We start from the raw sequence: 21,387 nt of genomic DNA, 5'->3' as shown, positions 1-21,387 counted from the left end.
TATTTTCTTTGCAACAGTGGACTGTCTGGGACTCTAGTACAATGTTGAATAGCAGTGGATGACAGTTTTCCCATCTTTATCCCAACCTTAAGGGGAAAGCTTTCTTTTTTTTTTTTTTTTTTCTGAGACGGAGTCTCGCTCTGTCACCCAGGCTGGAGTGCAGTGGCCAGATCTCAGCTCACTGCAAGCTCCGCCTCCCGGGTTCCCGCCATTCTCCTGCCTCAGCCTCCCGAGTAGCTGGAACTACAGGCGCCCGCCACCTCGCCCGGCTAATTTTTTGTATTTTTTAGTAGAGTCGGGGTTTCACCGTGTTAGCCAGGATGGTCTCTATCTCTTGACCTCATGATCCGCCCGTCTCGGCCTCCCAAAGTGCTGGGAATATTTCACTATTAAGTATGACATTTGTCGTAGGTTTTATACAGGTACTTTTGCCAGATTAATGAATTCCCTTCTATTGCTGATGTGCTACTAGGTTTTTTGAAAAGAAAAATTAGTATGAGTGAACTTTGAATTTCACTACATGCCTTTTTTGCATGTATTGTGGTGATCATATGCTTTTTCTCTTTAATCTGTTAGTATAATGAATTACATGGATCGTTTTTTATTTTAAAGTTTTATTTCTATGTGCATTGTATATATAAAATATATAGAATGTACAAAATGCATATTTAATGTTATTTTCAATACATAATTTTATATCTATATGATATATAATATATAAAATACATACATATAATATAAAATCAAAAACCTTAAATTTGCCTTTGAATCTGTATTTCAGTTCTTAAAAATTAGTGCTACAGTACAGCTTATAGAACAATGAAAGATATAGAGGGTAAAAATATTCAATCTCTCTACTCAGATAAATCTATTGTTTTAAGAGTTTTTTTTCTTTGCAACTCACCTCCTTTTTTTTTTTTTTTTGAGACGGAGTCTCACTCTGTTGCCCAGGCTGGTGTGCAGTGGCACGATCTCGGCCCACTGCAACCTCTGCTTCCTGGGTTCAAGCAATTCTTCTGCCTCAGCCTCCGAGTAGCTGGGACTACAGGCGTGCATCATCACGCCTGGCTAAATTTTGTATTTTTATTAGAGATGGGGGTTCACCATGTTGGCCAGGCTGGTCTGTAACTCCTGACCTCAGGTGATCCACCTCCCTCGGCTTCCCAAAGTGCTGGGATTACAGGTGTGAGCCACTGCACCCGGCCTACTCACCTCCAACTCTTTCTGAACTATTACAAACCGTAATATTCTGGACTATTGCGTACAGCAATGTGTGAAGTAGGCAAAAATGGTGGTGATGTCACTGAAGATACAAAACAAAAGATACTAAAATCATTGTCATCAAAGATACAAAAATAAAAAAATTTATAAGAATAAAATAATTTAAAATCTTTTAAAATCAAAGTTAAAGGATTACTGAAGATTTAATTATGTTTTTCAGTCATAAACAAGGGAGGACCAAAAGTTCCTTTATGTTAAATCAACTGCAAGTGAAAACTTTTTAAAAGCCTTGTTTCTAGCATAAAAGTATACAATTATGTGGCATGAAGCAAGATAAATACTGTAGCTATTGAAATACCTGTCTGGTTTGGTCGATATATAAAATATCAGTTTATAATCTGAGTCAAATTTCAATCTGAAAAAGTATTAGAGATTGTTGTTCTCTTTTTCGTAATGACTTAGATTTTCTATATGACATATTATATCCAGAGTTTCTTTCGTAGGAATCTAAACGCCAAATGAGTTACTTTTTAGATGTTTTTCTATTTCCTCAAGAAGACTTAGCTTTAAATGCAACTGTCCTCATGTGGCCTAAGAAAATTAATCCCATCTTTGATGAAAATGATGAGGTAAATATATTTTTCATTTTTTTTTGTATTCTGACATTTCGAGCACATCATTCACATTTAATTTTCATATCTACTGGCCATCTAACTTTAAAAGTAATTTTTTGTGTCAATATGAGTTTGAGACTGGCCACACTTATGGCCCTCTAGGCTTAAGACAAGCTGTTAGGCTTAACTCACAAGGTCTGGTAAGTAGTGGGGCTGACATTTAGAAAGTCAGAACTATTATATAAATTAATAATAGAAGCACTTAACTGAGAAAATGCTCTCCATTTATTCAATTATTTAACTCATAAAAATCCCACGTGCTCCCATTTCTTCTATTTTATAGATGAGAAATATGAGACTCAGAGAAATTAAATAGTTCAAAATCACAGTGATAAGATTTACAATTTTATATCAGACTGAATGTATTTCAGATATTGAAAAAGTCCTAATATAAACCAGTTTATCCTGAATTGGGAGGTAAGATGGTATTGTAATAAAAAGCGTGGCCTTCAATCAGATAAACCAAGATTCTAATCCAGATTTTGATTTTTATGATTTTGTGAACATGAACATGACTTCCGTAAGATTCAATTTCTTTTCTCTGAAATGAGAATAATAATACTAGTAATAATATAGGTAAGGTATTTAATAGTTCTTGATACATGGCACATGCTCAATAAATGGTAATTTTATTAGTATCCCAGAATCTGTTAAATAAACAAATTAAAATAAATTTTAATTAATGAATACAAGTTGTTAAAGTCACTTTGGAGATCGAGGAATGTTTTTGTGTGTGGTTTATTATTCTTTGCATTTTTATATCAATAATTATAGACATTGTTTTATTTTTGTGCTCATTTTTACTTCTCTGATGGTTTTTATGATTATACACAGTATTTAGATTTCTGACTTGGTAATTCTTTGTTACAGATTAACTAACATGATTAAATTGTCTTTTAAAAAGCTAATTGAGAATGCTAAACATAAAAAAGAAAATGAACTAATGGCCAAGAGAGAGAAACTTATTTTGGAAATAGAAAAGGAATCACGCCGCATGGAAGAGTTTACAGAATTTGCAGAGCTGGAGCGCATGCAACAGGTCTGATAAATATATAAGACGATAGCTATGGCCAGCCCATAGAGTCATACAGGGCATGTTAACATAAATTTAAAAATATAGACAAATGCAAGTTTACTTTTTTATGTCTACTCTATATATTTTTCTATATATTACATAGATACATATACATTTATATAATGTGTTTATATATAGTAAAATACATAAATATTTATTTAAACACTTTATATGTAGTCTCAGCCTCCTGAGTAGCTTGGACTAACAGGCGTGTGCCACCATGCCTGGCTAATTTTTTGTATTTTCTTGTAGAGATGGGGTTTTGCCATGTTGCCCAGGCTGGCAAACAAAGACCTGACTCTTAGGCCCAGAACTGGAGCTATATTGTCTTTCTTGTGACTTAGTTCTCTATTTGTAGAGTAGATGTCATCATACCTTTTGCTCTCAATCATAGTTATGTTGTGAAGTTAATATTTAAAATTGCTGTATAGGCGGGGCACAGTGGCTCACTCCTGTAATCCCCGCACTTTGGGAGGCAGAGGTGGGCAGATCACCTGAGGTCAGGAGTTTGAGACCAGCCTAGCCAACATGGCAAAACCCTGTCTCTACTAAAAATACAAAAATTTGCCAGGCGTGGTGCTCGGCATCTGTAGTCCCAGTTACTCGGTAGGCTGAGGCGGGAGGATCACTTGAACCAGGGGGGCGGAGGTTGCAGTGAGCCCAGATCATGCCACTGCACTCCAGCCTAAAAATAAAGTTGTTGTATAAATGCAAGGACATATTGTACACAGTATCATATGATTTTATTTTTGTAACATTACTTGAATATTTCTTAAGACAAAAAATTATTTGCTTTCAGTACGTGACAGATGTAAGACAACTACAAAAACGTATTCAGGAATCTGAAGAAGCAGTGCAGTTTATCAATAAAGAAGAGGAACTTTTCAAGTGGGAATTGACAAAATATCCTGAACTGGATAAATTAAAAGTTAACATTGAGCCCTATCAGAAGTTTTTTAATTTTGTTTTGAAGTGGCAACGATCAGAAAAACGGTAATTGCTGGTAATGTAGTAAAAATCCAGCAAATGACAGAAAAGAGTTTGTAAAATATAAATTGATTTTTTTTTTTTTTTTGGTTAAGTGTTTAAAAGTAGGATTTTTATGTCCATTTGAAAGAGAATCAGGTACCATATAGGAGAAGCATCCAGTGCTGCTAAGGTCCCACTAACCTTACTAATACAATATCTGAGATCCTTTTCTGGTTTATGAGTGTAATGACTGGATTTTCATGCTCATGTGTGAGAGGTGTGGCCTCCCTCAAACGTTGTTACAATGTCAGCACATTACCCTTCTGACATGAAAAATGTATATATAATATATGAGTTTTCATTTTGGTTTCTGAGAGTCAATTCCCTTTTTAATACAATAGATTAATTTCATTAATGTTTACCCCGAAAATTAGAAGTACGGAGTCAAATCTGCATTTTATTTTTATTTTTGTTTTATAATTTCAACTTTTATTTTAGATTCAGAAACATGTGCGGGTTTGTTTCATGGGTATATTGCATGACACTGAGATTTGGGGTACAAATGATCGATCCTATCTCCCAGGTAGTGAGCATAGCACCTAATAGGTAGTTTTTCAGCCCTTGCTCCCCTCCCTCTCTCCCACCTCTAGTAGTCCCCAGTGTCTGTTGTTCCCATCTCTGTGTCCATGCATACCCAGGGCTTAGCTCCCACTTCAAAGTGAGAAAATGAGGTATTTGGTTTTCTGTTCCTGCATTAATTTGCTTAGGATAATGGCCTTCAGCTGCATCCATGTTGCTGCAAAGGGCATGATTTCATTCTTTTTTAAGGTTGCATTGTATTCCATGGTGTATATGTACCGAATTTTTTTTATTCAATCCATTGTTGATGAGCACCTAGGTTGACTCCATGTCTTTGCTATTGCGAATGGTGCTGCGATGAACAGACAAGTACATGTGTCTTTTTGGTAGAATGATTATTTTCCTTTGGGTATATACCCAGTAATGGGATTGCGGGGTCAAATGGTGGTTCTGTTTTAAGTTCTTTGAAAAATCTCCAAACTACTCTCCACAGTGGCTGAGCTACTTTACAGACCCACCAACAGTGCAACAGTGTATAAGCATTCCCGTTTCTCCACAGCATCTGTTTTTGTTTTTTTGTTTTACTTTTTAATAATAGCCATTCTGGCTGATGGGAGATGGTCTCTCATTGTGGTTTGATTTGCATTTCTGTAATGTGAATCTGCATTTTATTTGGGTACTGTTAGTCCTCCATTTATAATCTGATACATATTTTAGCACATGCAGCATAGTCAAAATGATTATTTTAGTTCTGTCTTTCTACCATCAGCTCTACTTGGGTGCCTGAGAAAAACTGTTAACAGCTCTTGCCCTCATTTTTCTCTCTTAAAACAAGGGGTCTAGCCTAAAGGATCTCTAAGACCCCTTCAAACTCCAAAAGTCTGAGTTTAATAGTATTTTTTCTTTCAATTCAGGTGGATGGATGGAGGGTTTTTGGACCTCAACGGGGAAAGCATGGAGGCTGATGTGGAAGAGTTTTCCCGAGAAATTTTTAAGACACTAAAGTTTTTCCAAACGAAGCTAAAGAAAGAATTGCAAGAAAAAAGAAAGGCAGCAAGAAAACGGTCTTTGGAAGAAGAGAAAATTGAAGAAGAACCAAAAGAGAATCCTACTCTTACTATGTGCAGTACAGTCATGGAACAGATAAAAGCTTTTAGGGTATAAATGTATATAATAACATTTTAATATTATAGCTATCTTCTCAACTTTTCTGTTGCCTGATATATAAATTATAAAGCCTATCTTCTGGTTTTACATGTTTATTATTTATTATTATTAATAATTTTTGAGGCAGGTCTTGCTCTGTTGGCTAGGCTGGAGTGTAGTGGTGACTCACTGCCACTGCCACCTCCTAGGCTCAAGTAATCCTCCCACATCAGCCTCCTGAGTAGCTGGTAATACAGCCACCATGCCTGGCTAATTTTTTTGAAGAAATGGGATTTTGCTGTGTTACCCAGGCTGGTCTTGAACTCCTGTGCTCAAGCAATCTGTCCACCTTGGCCTCCCAAAGTGCTGGAATTACAGGCATGAGCCACCACACCTGGCCTATTATTATTACTTTTTAGATAGGGTCTCACTCTGTTGCCCAGGTGGGAGTGCAGTGGCACAGTCATAGCTCCCTGCAGCCTCAGACTCGTAGGCTCAAGAAGAAGACACTATTTCTTCCCATTTTGCTAATGAATTGGGTCTCTGTCACTTGTAATCAAAGGAGTATGGCCAAATGAAGGTACTGAGGAGAAACAATCAGAAAAAATAAGATTTTAAATTCCTCTGCTATGCCTCAGCCTCTTGGTCAAGCTCTGACTCACTCCTACCTCTGTTCTAGGCGTGGGTATTTGTGACAGAGCTGAGTGATTGGTTTTGGGAGGAAGAGGTAAGGGCAAGAGAGGGCACTTTATTCCTCTCATCTTTCAAATTACATCTGTTTGCATCTTTGATGTTTTGGTGTCTCATTCCCACAACTTTAGCTCCTCATCATGAAGCACCGCTATGGAGCGTAGGAAAGGCTGGTTGGGTGGTGAATGGCAGCCATATTTGGGGCAGATCAAGGAGAATATACATATAAAGCCAGATCTGGCAAAACTGGGGGAAAGAGTTCCTCTGGCCCAAGAAAGGCAGCAGAAGATTGCTTAGACCTATTAGGGCAGATTGCATACTTCCTGAAAATAGGAAGAGTACACCATTGTTTATAATTTAGTATAATAAAACTAAACAAACAGAATAAATAGCCTACCATTAATTAAGCATAATCCAAACTTCGAAGTGAGGTTATAACTATTTTTTCTAGATGAATACATTAAAAAATTTTAGCATTTGCAAAATGCTTAGATGAAGGCTTTTGAGTCCAGATAAATTGTTGACCTATGAATTCTGAATCTTAAGAATTACTCAAGGACAGGCACGGTGGCTCATGCCTGTAATTCCAGCACCTTGGGAGGCTGAGGTGGGCAGATCACCTGAGGTCAGGAGTTCGAGACCAGCCTGGCCAATATGGTGAAAACTCATCTCTACTAAAATTACAAAAATTAGTTGAGCATGGTGGTACATACTTATAATCCCAGTTACTCGGGAGGCTGAGGGAGGAGAATCGTTTGAACCCAGGAGGCGGAGGTTGCAGTGAGCTGAGATCATGCCTCTGCATGCCCAGTCTGGGCAACAGAGCAAGACTCCAAAATTACTCAAGAAAGGCTCGATAGAGCTATTCTCATCATCAAGTGTTAATGAAGAGAAATAGAAAGGTTTGGAAGCAGGCTGGGTATAGTGGATGACACCTGTAACCTGTAATCCCAGTGCTTTGGGAGGCCAAGGTAGGAGGATCATTTGAGGCCAGAAGTTCAAGACCAGCCTGGGTAATATAGTGAGACCCTACCTCTACAAAAAATAAAAAATTAGCCAGGCATGGTAAAAAAGAATTCAGCTGCACCTGAAGACCCAGCTACTTGGGAGGCTGAGGTGCAAGTTTGAGGTTGCAGTGAGCTATGATTATACCGCCACACTCCTGGGCACAACAGAGTGAGACCCTGTCTCAAAAAAAAAAAAGGGGCATAAATTTACTAGGGCAGACCACTTAGTCTACACTAAGTACAGCAACACAGGGTAACAGTTTATTGGGAAGGATTTGGAACCACACTGCTTAGTTATAACACAGTTCTCCACTTGGCAGTGGCACACCTTGAGCAAGATATTTAGCCACTTGTGCCTTGGTCCTCTCATTTATAAAGAGAGAATAAGAACAGTTTTTTTTGACAGTCAGTAATACATCCTTAAATTTCCACTGTCAACATGCCCAGAGTGCAAACTCTGTGATTGGATGCAAGCACTGTTCCTGTCTGTGTCTAGTCATCTCAGAGATTCCATGACTGCCTGATTTTTTTTAACTTAAAAATTATTTGCAATGTTGAATATACTTGCATGGTCTAAAAAATATAGAAAGATGTATCTGAAAAGTCTCCTCATGGTTCTCACCTGTATAACTCAAGTGATCAATGTTATTACCTTCTTGTGTATAGTTCCAGAGTTTTATTACATATATAACAATGCAAATATATATTCTTATCCTTCTATCTTTTTAGATAAACTGTAGCATACAATGTATATGATTTTATTTATTTATTTATTTTTAATTTTTTTAAGTTCTAGGGTACATGTGCACAACGTGCAGGTTTGTTACATATGTATACATGTGCCATGTTGGTGTGCTGCACCCATTAACTTGTCATTTACATTAGGTATATCACCTAATGCTATCCATCCACCCTCCCCCCACCCCATGACAGGCCCCAGTGTGTGATATTCCCCTTCCTGTGTCCAGGTGTTCTCATTGTTCAATTCCCACCTATGAGTGAGAACATGCGGTGTTTGGTTTTCTGTTCTTGTGATAGTTTGCTGAGAATGATGGTTTCCAGTTGCATCCATGTCCCTACAAAGGACATTAACTCATCCTTTTTTATGGCTGCATAGTATTCCATGGTGTATACGTGTCACATTTTCTTAATCCAGTCTGTCACTGATGGACATTTGGGTTGGTTCCAAGTCTTTGCTATTGTGAATAGTGCTGAAATAAACATACATGTGCATGTGTCTTTATAGCAGCATGATTTATAATCCTTTGGGTGTATATCTAGTAATGGGATGGCTGGGTCAAATGGTATTTCTAGTTCTAGATCCTTGAGGAATCCCCACACTGTCTTCCACAATGGTTGAACTAGTTTACAGTCCCACCAACAGTGTAGAAGTGTTCCTATTTCTCCACATCCTCTCCAACACCTGTTGTTTCCTGACTTTTTAGTGATCGCCATTCTAACTGGTGTGAGATGGTATCTCACTGTGGTTTTGATTTGCATTTCTCTGATGACGAGTGATGATGAGCATTTTTTCATTGTCTGTTGGCTGCATAGATGTCTTCTTTTGAGAAGTGTCCATATCCTTTGCCCACTTTTTGATGGGGCTGTTTGTTTTTTTCTCATAAATTTGTTTGAATTCTTTGTAGGTTCTGGATATTAGCCCTTTGTCAGATGAGTAGATTGCAAAAATTTTCTCCCATTCTGTAGGTTGCCTGTTCACTCTGATGGTAGTTTCTTTTGCTGTGCAGAAGCTCTTTAGTTTAATTAGATCCCATTTGTCAATTTTGGCTTTTGTTGCCATTGCTTTTGGTGTTTTAGACATGAAGTCCTTGCCCATGCCTATGTCCTGAATGGTATTGCCTAGGTTTTCTTCTAGGGTTTTTATGGTTTTAGGTCTAACGTTTAAGTCTCTAATCCATCTTGAATTAATTTTCATATAAGGTGTAAGGAAGGGATCCAGTTTCAGCTTTCTACATATGGCTCGCCAGTTTTCCCAGCACTATTTATTAAATAGGGAATCCTTTCCCCATTTCTTGTTTTTTCAGGTTTGTCAAAGATCAGATGGTTGTAGATGTGTGGTATCATTTCTGAGGGCTCTGTTCTGTTCCATTGGTCTGTATCTATGTTTTGGTACCAGTACCATGCTGTTTTGGTTACTGTAGCCTTGTAGTATAGTTTGAACTCAGGTAGCGTGATGCCTCCAGCTTTGTTCTTTTGGCTTAGGATTGTCTTGGCAACGCGGGCTCTTTTTTGGTTCCATATGAACTTTAAAGTAGTTTTTTCCAATTCTGTGAAGAAAGTCATTGGTAGCTTAATGGGGATGGCATTGAATCTACAAATCACCTTGGGCAGTATGGCCATTTTCACGATATTGATTCTTCCTATCCATGAGCATGGAATGTTCTTCCATTTGTTTGTGTCCTCTTTTATTTCATTGAGCAGTGGTTTGTAGTTCTCCTTGAAGAGGTCCTTCACATCCCTTGCAAGTTGGATTCCTAGGTATTTTGTTCTATTTGAAGCAGTTGTGAATGGGAGTTCACTCATGATTTGGTTTTCTGCTTGTTTGTTATTGGTGTATAAGAATGCTTGTAATTTTTGCACATTGACTTTGTATCCTGAGACTTTGCTGATGTTGCTTATCAGCTTAAGGAGATTTTGGGCTGAGACGATGGGGTTTTCTAAATACACAATCATGTCATCTGTAAACAGGGACAATTTGACTTCCTCTTTTCCTAATTGAATACCCTTTATTTCTTTCTCCTGCCTGATTGCCCTGGCCAGAACTTCCAACACTATATTGAATAGGAGTGGTGAGAGAGGGCATCCCTGTCTTGAACCAGTTTTCAAAGGGAATGCTTCCAGTTTTTGCCCATTCAGTATGATATTGGCTGTGGGTTTGTCATAAATAGCTCTTATTATTTTGAGATATGTTCCATCAACACTGAATTTATTGAGAGTTTTTAGCATGAAGGGCTGTTGAATTTTGTCAAGGCCTTTTCTGCGTCTATTGAAATAATCATGTGGTTTTTGTCTTTGGTTCTGTTCATATGCTGGATTACGTTTATTGATTTGCATATGTTGAACCAGCCTTGCATCCCAGGGATGAAGCCCACTTGATCATGATGGATAAGCTTTTTGATGTGCTGCTGGATTTGGTTTGCCAGTATTTTATTGAGGATTTTTGCATCAATGTTCATCAGGGATATTGGTCTAAAATTCTCTTTTTTTGTTGTATCTCTGCCAGGCTTTGGTATCAGGATGATGTTGGCCTCATAAAATGAGTTAGGGAGGATTCCCTCTTTTTCTATTGATTGGAATAGTTTCAGAAGGAATGGTACCAGCTCCTCCTTGTACCTCTGGTAGAATTCAGCTGTGAATCCATCTGGTCCTGGAATTTTTTTGGTTGATAGGCTATTAATTATTGCCTCAATTTCAGAGCCTGTTATTGGCCTATTCAGGGATTCAGCTTCTTCCTGGTTTAGTCTTGGGAGGGTGTATGTGTCTAGGAATTTATCCATTTCTTCTAGGTGTTCTAGTTTATTTGTGTAGAGGTGTTTGCAGTATTCTCTGATGGTAGTTTGTATTTCTGTGGGGTCAGTGGTGATATCCCCTTTATCATTTTTTATTGCATATTTTGATTCTTCTCTCTTTTCTTCTTTATTAGTCTTGCTAGCAGTCTATCAATTTTGTTGATCTTTGCAAAAAACAAGCTCCTGGATTCATTGATTTTTTTGTAGGGTTTCTTTGTGGCTCTATCACCTTCAGTTCTGCTCTGATCTTAGTTATTTCTTGCCTTCTGCTAGCTTTTGAATGCATTTGCTCTTGCTTCTCTAGTTCTTTTAATTGTGATGTTAGGGTGTCAATTTTAGATCCTTCCTGCTTTCTCTTGTGGGCATTTAGTGCTATAAATTTCCCTCTAAACACTGCTTTAAATGTGTCCCAGAGATTCTGGTATGTTGTATCTTTGTTCTCATTGGTATCAAAGAACATCTTTATTTCTGCCTTCATTTCGTTATGTACCCAGTAGTCATTCAGGAGCAGGTTGTTCAGTTTCCATGTAGTTGAGCGGTTTTAAGTGAGTTTCTTAATTCTGAGTTCTAGTTTTATTGCACTGAGGTCTGAGAGACAGTTTGTTATAATTTCTGTTCTTTTACATTTGCTGAGGAGTGCTTTACTTCCAACTATGTGGTCAATTTTGGAATAAGTGCAACGTGGTGCTGAGAAGAATGTATATTCTGTTGATTTGGGGTGGAGAGTTGTGTAGATGTCTATTAGGTCTGCTTGGTGCAGAGCTGAGTTCAATTCCTGGATATCCTTGTTAACTTTCTGTCTCGTTGATCTGTCTAACGTTGACAGTGGGGTGTTAAAGTCTCCCCTTATTATTGTGTGTGAGTCTAAGTCTCTTTGTAAGTTTCTAAGGACTTGCTTTATGAATCTGGGTGCGCCTGTATTGGGTGCCTATATATTTAGGGTAGTTAGTTAGCTCTTCTTGTTGAATTGATCCCTTTACCGTTATGTAATGGCCTTCTTTGTCTCTTTTGATCTTTTTTGGTTTAAAGTCTGTTTTATCAGAGACTAGGATTGCAACCCTTGCCTTTTTTTTGTTTTCCATTTGCTTGGTAGATCTTCCTCCATCCCTTTATTTTGAGCCTGTGTGTGTCTCTGCACGTGAGATGGGTCTCCTGAATACAGCACACTGATGGGTCTTGACTCTATCCAATTTGCTAGTCTGTGTCTTTTAATTGGAGCATTTAGCCCATTTATGTTTAAGGTTAATATTGTTATATGTGAATTTGATCCTGTCATTATGATATTAGCTGGTTATTTTGCTCGTTAGTTGTTGCAGTTTTTTCCTAGCATTGATGGTCTTTACATTTTGGCATGTTTTTGCAGTGGCTGGTACCAGTTGTTCCTTTCCATGTTTAGTGCTTCCTTCAGGAGCTCTTGTATGGCAGGCCTGGTAGTGACAAAATCTCTCAGCATTTGCTTGTCTGTAAAGGATTTTATTTCTCCCTCACTTATGAAACTTAGTTTGGCTACATATGAAGTTTTGGGTTGAAAATTCTTTTGTTTAAGAATGTTGAATGTTGGCCCCCACTCTCTTCTGGCTTGTAGAGTTTCTGCCAAGAGATCTGCTGTTAGTCTGATGGGCTTTCCTTTGTGGGTAACCCGACCTTTCTCTCTGGCTGCCTTTAACATTTTTTCCTTCATTTCAACTTTGGTGAATCTGACAATTATGTGTCTTGGAGTTGCTCTTCTTGAGGTGCATCTTTGTGGTGTTCTCTGTATTTCCTGAGTTTGAATGTTGGCCAGCCTTGCTAGGTTGGGGAAGTTCTCATGGATAATATCCTGAATAGTGTTTTCCAACTTGGTTCCATTCTCCCTGTCACTTTCAGGTACACCAGTCAGACGTAGATTTGGTCTTTTCACATAGTCACATATTTCTTGGAGGCTTTGTTCATTTCATTTTACTCTTTTTTCTCTAAACTTCTCTTCTTGCTTCATTTCATTCATTTGATCTTCAATTACTGATACCCTTTCTTCCAGCTGATCGAATCGGTTACTGAATCTTGTGCATTTATCACGTAGTTCTCGTGTCATGGTTTTCAGCTCTACCAGGTCATTTAAGGACTTCTCTACATTGGTTATTCTAGTTAAACATTTGTCTAATCTTTTTTCAAGGTTTTTAGCTTCTTTGAGATGTTCAAACTTCCTCCTTTAGCTCAGAGAAGTTTGATCATCTGAAGCCTTCTTCTCTCAACTTGTCGAAGTCATTCTCCATCCAGCTTTGTTCCATTGCTGGTGAGGAGCTGCATTCCTTTGAAGGGGGAGAGGCACTCCAAATTTTAGAATTTTCAGCTTTTCTGTTCTGTTTTTTCCCCATCTTCGTGGTTTTATCTACCTTTGGTCTTTGATGATGGTGACATACAGATGGGGTTTTGGTGTGGATGTCCTTTCTGTTTGTTAGTTTTCCTTCTAACGGTCAGGACCCTCAGCTGCAGGTCTGTTGGAGTTTGCTGGAGGTCCACTCCAGACCCTGTTTGCCTGGGTATCAGCAGCAGAGGCTTCAGAAGAGTGAATATTGTTGAACAGCAAATGCTGCTGCCTGATCGTTCCTCTGGAAGCTTCGTCTCAGAGGGGTACCTGGCCGTGTGAGGTGTCAGTCTGCCCCTACTGGGGGATGCCTCCCAGTTAGGCTACAGGGGGCTCAGGGACCCACTTGAGGAGGCAGTCTGACCGTTATCAGATCTCAAACTCCGTGCTGGGAGAACCACTACTCTCTTCAAAGCTGTCAGACAGGGACATTTAAATCTGCAGAAGTTTCTGCTGCCTTTTATTTGGCTATGCCCTGACCCCAGAGGTGGAGTCTACAGAGGCAGGCAGGCCTCCTTGAGCTGCAGTGGGCTCCACCCAGTTCAAGCTTCCTGGCCACTTTGTTTACCTACTCAAGCCTCAGCAATGGTGGGTGCCCCTCCCCCAGCCTCGCTGCCACCTTGCAGTTAGATCTCAGACTGCTGTGCTAGCAATGAGGGAGGCCCTGTGGGCGTGGGAACCTCTGAGCCAGGCGTATATAATCTCCTGGTGTGCCGTTTGCTAAGACCCTTGGAAAAGTGCAGTATTTGGATGGGAGTGACCCGATTTTCCAGGTGCTGTGTGTCATGGTTTCCCTTGGCTAGGAAAGGGAATTCCCTTACTCCTTGCACTTCCTGGGTGAGGCGATGCCTCGCCCTGCTTCAACTCTCGCTTGGTGGGCTGCACCCACTGTCCTGCACCCACTGATACGCTACAGTGAGATGAACCCAGTAACTTGGTTGGAAATGCAGAAATCACCCATCTTCTGTGTCGCTCACGCTGGGAGCTGTAGCCTGGAACTCTTCCTATTTGGCCATCTTGGAACTGCTTCTGCTATTTTCTTTCCTTGTTTTGCTTAATTTATCTTGGAGACCTTTTCTTGTTATATATAGGGAGCTTCTTCATTTTTTTTCACACCTATATAATGTGTGACTAATGTGTGTATGTGTGTGTAAATTGCATGTGTTTGAAGGTGGGACTGCAGGGTAAACTGTGGAAGAGTAAATGCCAAGTTAAAATCAACAGTTGAATTACCCTCCATACAGGTTATACCAATATATACTCTCACCAACCTTCATAACAAAATATCATCAAACTTTAGGTTTTTGCTACTGTACTAGGAGAATTTTCATTTCTCTTCTTGCAAGTAAAATTTTAAGCATATTTTCATCTATTTCATATATTTAAGAGTGTTTTATATTTCTTTTCCTGTAAACTGCTTTAACTTACCTCTGCCTATTTTTCTGTTGAATTATTGACCTTTTTCTTACTGATTTCTTTTCCTGTGTATATAGATTAGGCTTTGTCTGTGATGTGAATATTTATTATTTGCTTTTTAACCTTGCTTATGATAGCTTTTGCCTGGCAGAAGCCTTTTATTTTTATGTAATTATTTTTATTCTTTTCCTTTATGGCTGTTGGGTTCTGAACTGTAGTTTAAAATGCCTTCCCCATGCCAAAATATTTTTTTCTAATACTCTTATAGTTTGTTATTTGTTCATATTTTATTTAGGATATTTGAGATTATGTTCAGGAAGGATCTTGGTCTTAGTTTTCTTGTAATGTCTTTGTCAGATTTTGGTATCAGGGTTATGTTGGCCTTATAAAACAAATTGGGAAGTTTTATTTTCTCTATTTTCTGAAAGAGTTTTTTATAAATTGGTATTATTTCTTTCTTATTTTAGAGAAACATTCACTCGTGAAACCATTTAGCCTGACGTTTTGTTTGTAGGAAAGGTTTTGAAAACAGACTCTCTCTATATATATTTCTCAAGTACTAATTTATTTCTTCTTCATATTCCATGAGGACCACAGGTTAGCTGAGTCTCTGCTTCCAGTTGCAGTCCTGTTCTGCTTCTGAGTTTTCTAAGTTCCAGGACACAGGCTGTGCCCTGAGCTAATGTGGGCCAATCTCGTGTTATAGAGAAAGAGCAAGGGCTGAGCTAAACCGTGTACCTAAGTTTAGATCTACTCAGCTGTGAGTGAAATACTTCATATCCACCCACATTACATTGGCTGAAGCAAGTCCTGTGCCAATTCCCCCTCTAGAGGAAGGAAAAGATAATTTCTTTAATAGACATAGGCGCTATTCAGATTTTGTGTTTAATTTTGGTAGACTGTATTTTTTAAGGAATTTGTCCATTTCTTCTAAGTCATTGATTTTGTCGCCATAAAGTTGCTAATAACATTCATTATCTTTTAAATGTCTGTAGATTCTGTAGTGCTAACTCCTTTTTAATTCTCAATATTGATTATTTTAATTTTCTCTCCTTTTTGTTAATCAGTCTGGTTAGGAATTTAGTTGTTTATTGTTGGTCAGAGAGCTCATGTATCACTGTCTTGTCAGAGTTATTTACTGGTTCTTTGCTTCTTCTGTTTGTGGAGATCATGGTTCCCTGTTTGCTGTTGTTTTTGCTGGTTGTACATCAGTGTCTTTGCATTGAAGTATTATTTATTCCAGTGTTTCTTCTCTGGCTTGTTTTGGTTTATATTGGATATATTTGCTTAGAGTTTCTGTACTGTTAGGTCACTGCTTCCTTTTCAGCTCCAAGTGGCACCTTAAGCCCAGGTTTGGCTTGGCTCTAGTACCTGATGGGAGCGCTGCCCTTACTGAATGGGGACAGTACCACAGGTTATATTCTGGCAATGTGGGAAGCTGGCTAGGAGTTTGTGCCCAGGGGACCTGTGGGACAAACCTCCTACAGAGTGGTGCTGCAGAATAGCCACTCTGATTTGGCATCTCCTGTGGCTTACAGAGTAACGTTTCCAGGGCTGGGGATGGTAGTCCTACCTCCTCCCTTTGTCTCTGCTTGTCCTCAGGAATTATTTATCCTTTCAGGCACTGGGGATGCTTCCTGTGGGTTAAGGCAGGACAGATCTCCTGCTAGGGAATCCAAGGTGGTGGGGTAGCTGGTTGTCCACTTTGACCTTGTTCTTATCAGGGTAGAAACAGTGAGTTGGGGGGAAATTTTCTGCCCTCTTGGTACCTAACAGAATAGAGGGAGGGGCATTGCAGATGTGGAAGTCTCATTCTCTTACTGTCTGCTCATCTGCTTAGAGTTTTTTCACTTTTGTGTGGTCCAGCTACTCAGGAGGCTACTCAGGAGGCTGTAGTCCCAGTTACTTGGGAGGATGAGGCAGGAGAATCTCTTGAATCTAGAAGGTGGAGGTTGCAATGAGCCGAGATCGCATCACTGCACTCCAGCTTGGGCGACGGAGCAAGACTCTGTCTAAATAAATAAATAAAGAGTATGTTCTTTCTACTTTTTAGATGTTGAAACTTCATTTATTTAAAAAATACTTACTGAGTGCCTGTTATATTATGTTCTGACAAATTCTAGGGAATATGTGATGAAAAGCAAAAACATGATGGTGATAACCCATGGAAGGTTAAAACAAAGTCCTTAACTAAGCAAAACAAAAAGTGTGCTAGTTTATGGTCCTCCAATTTAAAAAAATTTACCATATTAAGTTACTACTTTTACAAAGTTAAAACATGACTCATATAAATATAAAATAGGGAGCCAGGCATGGTGATTCATACCTGTAATCCCAGCACTTTGGGAGGCCAAGGCAGGGGTCACTCAGCAGAGATAAAACATTGTTACATTTTGGGATTTTGGCACAGATATTTTCCCCATTCATGCTATGTGTGTGTGTTTATAACTATATATTATATATTTCTGCAAATAGTATAATGAATTTGAATTTCTGAAATAATACCTTTTTTATTTTTATTTTTCCTAAATAGAGACAAGGCCTCTTGTCTCTCTCTCACTCACGCTGGAGTGCAGTTTGCAGTCTTAGCTCACTGTAACCTCAAATTCCTGGGCTCAAGCAATCCTCCCACCCCAGCCTCCCAAAGTGCTGGGATTACAGGCATGAACCATTGCGTCTGGCCCTTCATTCTTCTTTTTTACTCTTATAATTTTCCTGGCTATTTTTACATGCTTATTTTTGCAGGTAAACTTTAGGTTCATTTTCTTAGTATCTCTCTCCTTCCAAATCTAATTGATGTTTTGATTGTACTGATAGAAATGTATTAAATAAACTGAAGAAATGTGATCCTTATACCATCAAGGCTTCATCTATGGAATCTGTGTGTGTGGAAGTCAAATGAATGACTCATTTTGTTTATATTTTTGCCATTAGGAATATATTCCTACTGTCTCCATTCTGTGCAATCCAGGAATGAGAGCTCGTCATTGGAAACAGATGTCAGAAATTGTAGGCTATGACTTGACTCCAGACTCTGGAACTACACTGAGAAAAGTTTTAAAATTAAACCTTACCCCATACTTGGAACAATTTGAAGTGATAAGTGCAGGTGCAAGCAAGGTAAACATAAAGATCAACTGAAATACTTTATGTGATGACTTTGTTAATCAAGTAATCATAGTTTTTGTTGGGGTTGAATGTGTACAGTACTGGATAGCAACGGGAGGTGGTGGGGGAGAGTAATAGAATACCACTCTCTGGCCGGGCATGGTAGCTCACGCCTGTAATCCCAGCACTTTGGGAGGCCGAGGTGGGCAGATCACCTGAGGTCAGGAGTTCAAAACGAGCCTGGCCAACACAGCAAAACCCTGTCTCTAATAAAAATACAGAAATTAGCTGGGCATGGTGGTGGGTGCCTGTAATCCCAGCTACTCAGGAGGCTGAGGCGGGAGAATTATTTGAACCTGGGAGGTGGAGGTTGCAGTGAGTTGAGATTATGCCACTGCACTCCAGCCTGGGCGACAAGAGCAAAACTCTGTCTCAAAAACAAAACACTCTTTTCCCCCCAACAAAGTGTGTGCTTACTTGTCCTGAATCCAGATGAGAAATGACTCCTTTGACCTCCTCTTAATTCTGCCACATTCTGATGCTGTTGGATGATGTGCTAGTGTTGGTACATAATTTTTTCATTAAGAGTACTGTTGTATGTGTGGCATGTGATATGTGTGTGTTCTAGCAGGGTAAGTATGGCCCTAAAGAATGGGTTCTTGAAGTACACAGAAAACATCTTCAGACTATGGACTGCCTGTAGAAAGGCCACTTCAGAGAAAGTCCTACAGGTATTTTATTCTCTTGTCCTTTTTTAATATTGACAGCAGTAGTTTTCATAGCAAGTGAATTTTTTAAAACTATGTAGTCGTTCTTCTTAGGAATTTTTAAATTGTTGAAAAACCTTCTAACTTAAAAAGTTATACTGTAGTCACAGATTATCTTAAGGAAATGATAATGTAATACATCAAATGCTTACTGAATTCACTAGGGAAAGTCAATATAGTAAATAAGATCCTTTCTTCACCCTCCCATTCTTTCTTCATTCCTTCCTTTTAGGAATTTTCATTAGAGAAAGCCATGAATACAATGATAGGAACTTGGGATGATATTGCTTTTCATATAAGTCTATATCGTGACACTGGAGTTTGTATTCTTTCTTCAGTGGATGAGATTCAGGCCATCCTTGATGATCAAATTATAAAAACTCAGACAATGAGAGGCTCACCTTTCATCAAACCATTTGAACATGAGATCAAGGTGTGTTAAATATAATAATCAGCTCTTGGTCATTTATACAGATTGCAATCCTGTTACATATATGCTCTCATGGTAATAAGTAGCCGATTGAATGGCTTTTTAAGTGTTTATTCAAATCATAGACCTATAATCTTGATATTTTATTTCATAAAATACAAAATGCTATTCAAAATTTAATATAGAAATATATACATCTGAGACATAAATTATTTTTAAAAGAAAAATGTCTTATTAAAATCTTCTCCAATGGCAGTGATAGACTCGAGAGGAAAACAGGTGGTATTACTTATTCTAACTTAAGAAAACCTAAACCTTGTTTTATGCTGCATTCTTGAAACTTGTAGTAACCATGCTTTAATTATAGTTGTAAACAGCTAGCATGAGGATCTTTTAGAGTATTTAATGAATTATTGTTCCCTTGAGAAAAACGAATGGTATTTGAGGCTCCAAGATTATTTCATATCTTATTGGATATGAAAACTGTTCTAACTGGGGCCTATATAAATTGGGGAAAGACAACTGGATTTTTTACCCTGATATCAATTGATTTCAAACTATGTTTCAGATGCTGCTTTAGGAACTTTACACTTATTAACCCACTTGATCCCTGCAGCAGGCCTTCAAAGTAGGCACTATTATTATCTGTATTCATAGACAAGGAAACCAACATATAGGATAGGTAATTTTCCTAAGTTCATCTAGCTAATAAGTGACAGAGCTGGGGTTCAAACTGAGGCAATTTGGTTTTAATATGAGCATAAATCGTGTTTTATAGAAGATTTTGGCTGTCATTATTTGGAGAAAGCAGAGTAATGTTCTTCCAAGAGAACATAAGGCTGGACATTATCCCAAGAAGCAGGCTAACCTAGCCTTTCCTGATAAGATATTACTTTTTTGTAGAAATTTACTTGTCTAACAAGAAGAATTTAGAAGACAAATTTAAAAGCTGTCTTAGAGATTTTTTAAAAATTGAAGATATGGACTTAATCTCTTGACACTTAGACCTTAGGCATATATTTAAGAACCAAAGAGAGATATTATATTAATGGTCTTGGGCTAATGAAATATCTTGTCATTTCTAGGGGATCTATGAGAATAAGGAGACTTATTTCATTTTATTTTTCATTTCAGTTCACTTTTCTCCAAATTGTATTGATATAGAGCAGGATTTCTCAACCTGTCACTGTTGATATTTTGGGCTCTATAATTCTCTGTGATGGGAGGCTGTCTTGTACATTATAGGTTGTGTAACTGCATCTCTGGCCTCTACCCATTAGACATTAGTAGCATCTTCCCCCATCAGTTGTGACAACCAAAAATGTCTACAGACATTGTCAAATGTTCCCTGGGGTGGGAGGCAAAATTGCCCGTGGTTGATAACCACTGCTGTAGAGCAGGATATATTCTTGGATGGTTTTGGGACTCCAGATGGCTCATCTAGAGATTAGGAAACTGATAAAAATAACGTTACAGGCAACCTACAGAATGGGAGAAAATTTTTGCAATCTATTCGTCTGACAAAGGGCTAATATCCAGAACCTACAAAGAACTCAAACAAATTTACAAGAAAAAAACAAACAACCCCATCGAAAAGTGGGCAAAGGATATGAACAGACAGTTCTCAAAAGAAGACATTCATACAGCCAACAGACACATGAAAAAATGCTCATCACCACTGGCCATCAGAGAAATGCAAATCAAAACCACAATGAGATACCATCTCACACCAGTTAGAATGGCAATCATTAAAAAGTCAGGAAACAACAGGTGCTGGAGAGGATGTGGAGAAATAGGAACACTTTTACACTGTTGGTGGGACTGTAAACTAGTTCAACCATTATGGAAAACAGTATGGCGATTCCTAAAGGATCTAGAACTAGAAGTACCATATGACCCAGCCATCCCATTACTGGGTATATACCCAAAGGATTATAAATCATGCTGCTATAAAGACACATGCACACGTATGTTTATTGCAGCACTATTCACAATAGCAAAGACTTGGAATCAACCCAAATGTCCATCAGTGACAGACTGGATTAAGAAAATGTGGCACATATACACCATGGAATACTATGCAGCCATAAAAAAGGATGAGTTTGTGTCCTTTGTAGGGACATGGATGCAGCTGGAAACCATCATTCTCAGCAAACTATCGCAAGAACAGAAAACCAAACACCGCATGTTCTCACTCATAGGTGGGAACTGAACAATGAGATCACTTGGACTCGGGAAGGGGAACATCACACACCGGGGCCTATCATGGGGAGGGGGGAGGGGGAGGGGGGAGGGATTGCATTGGGAGTTATACCTGATATAAATGACGAGTTGATGGGTGCTGACGAGTTGATGGGTACAGCACGCCAACATGGCACAGGTATACACATGTAACAAACCTGCACGTTATCCACATGTACCCTAGAACTTA

The 21,387-nt window shown here is 38.6% G+C and overlaps 1 protein-coding gene and 1 non-coding gene across 2 annotated transcripts in view; both read left to right on the top strand.

Moving 5' to 3' along the window:
* Positions 1 to 21,387, top strand: part of DNAH12 (dynein axonemal heavy chain 12) — a 238,947-nt gene that overhangs the window by 63,685 nt on the left and 153,875 nt on the right. The window contains exons 14-19 of the mRNA XM_015446091.4: positions 1,725 to 1,850; positions 2,800 to 2,934; positions 3,770 to 3,963; positions 5,433 to 5,676; positions 17,586 to 17,771; positions 18,759 to 18,959. Of these exons, the coding sequence (XP_015301577.3) occupies positions 1,725 to 1,850; positions 2,800 to 2,934; positions 3,770 to 3,963; positions 5,433 to 5,676; positions 17,586 to 17,771; positions 18,759 to 18,959 (1,086 nt within the window). The remainder of the gene's footprint in view (positions 1 to 1,724; positions 1,851 to 2,799; positions 2,935 to 3,769; positions 3,964 to 5,432; positions 5,677 to 17,585; positions 17,772 to 18,758; positions 18,960 to 21,387) is intronic.
* Positions 4,162 to 4,268, top strand: LOC123572097 (small nucleolar RNA U13). The gene has a single exon (XR_006696433.1). It is a non-coding gene; the product is annotated as a small nucleolar RNA U13 (small nucleolar RNA).

This window comes from Macaca fascicularis, chromosome 2 (assembly GCF_037993035.2).
Source record: "Macaca fascicularis isolate 582-1 chromosome 2, T2T-MFA8v1.1".
Classification (NCBI taxonomy): domain Eukaryota; kingdom Metazoa; phylum Chordata; class Mammalia; order Primates; family Cercopithecidae; genus Macaca; species Macaca fascicularis.
Note: the sequence above shows the minus strand (reverse complement) of the source record. Positions and strands in the feature narration are given on the sequence as shown.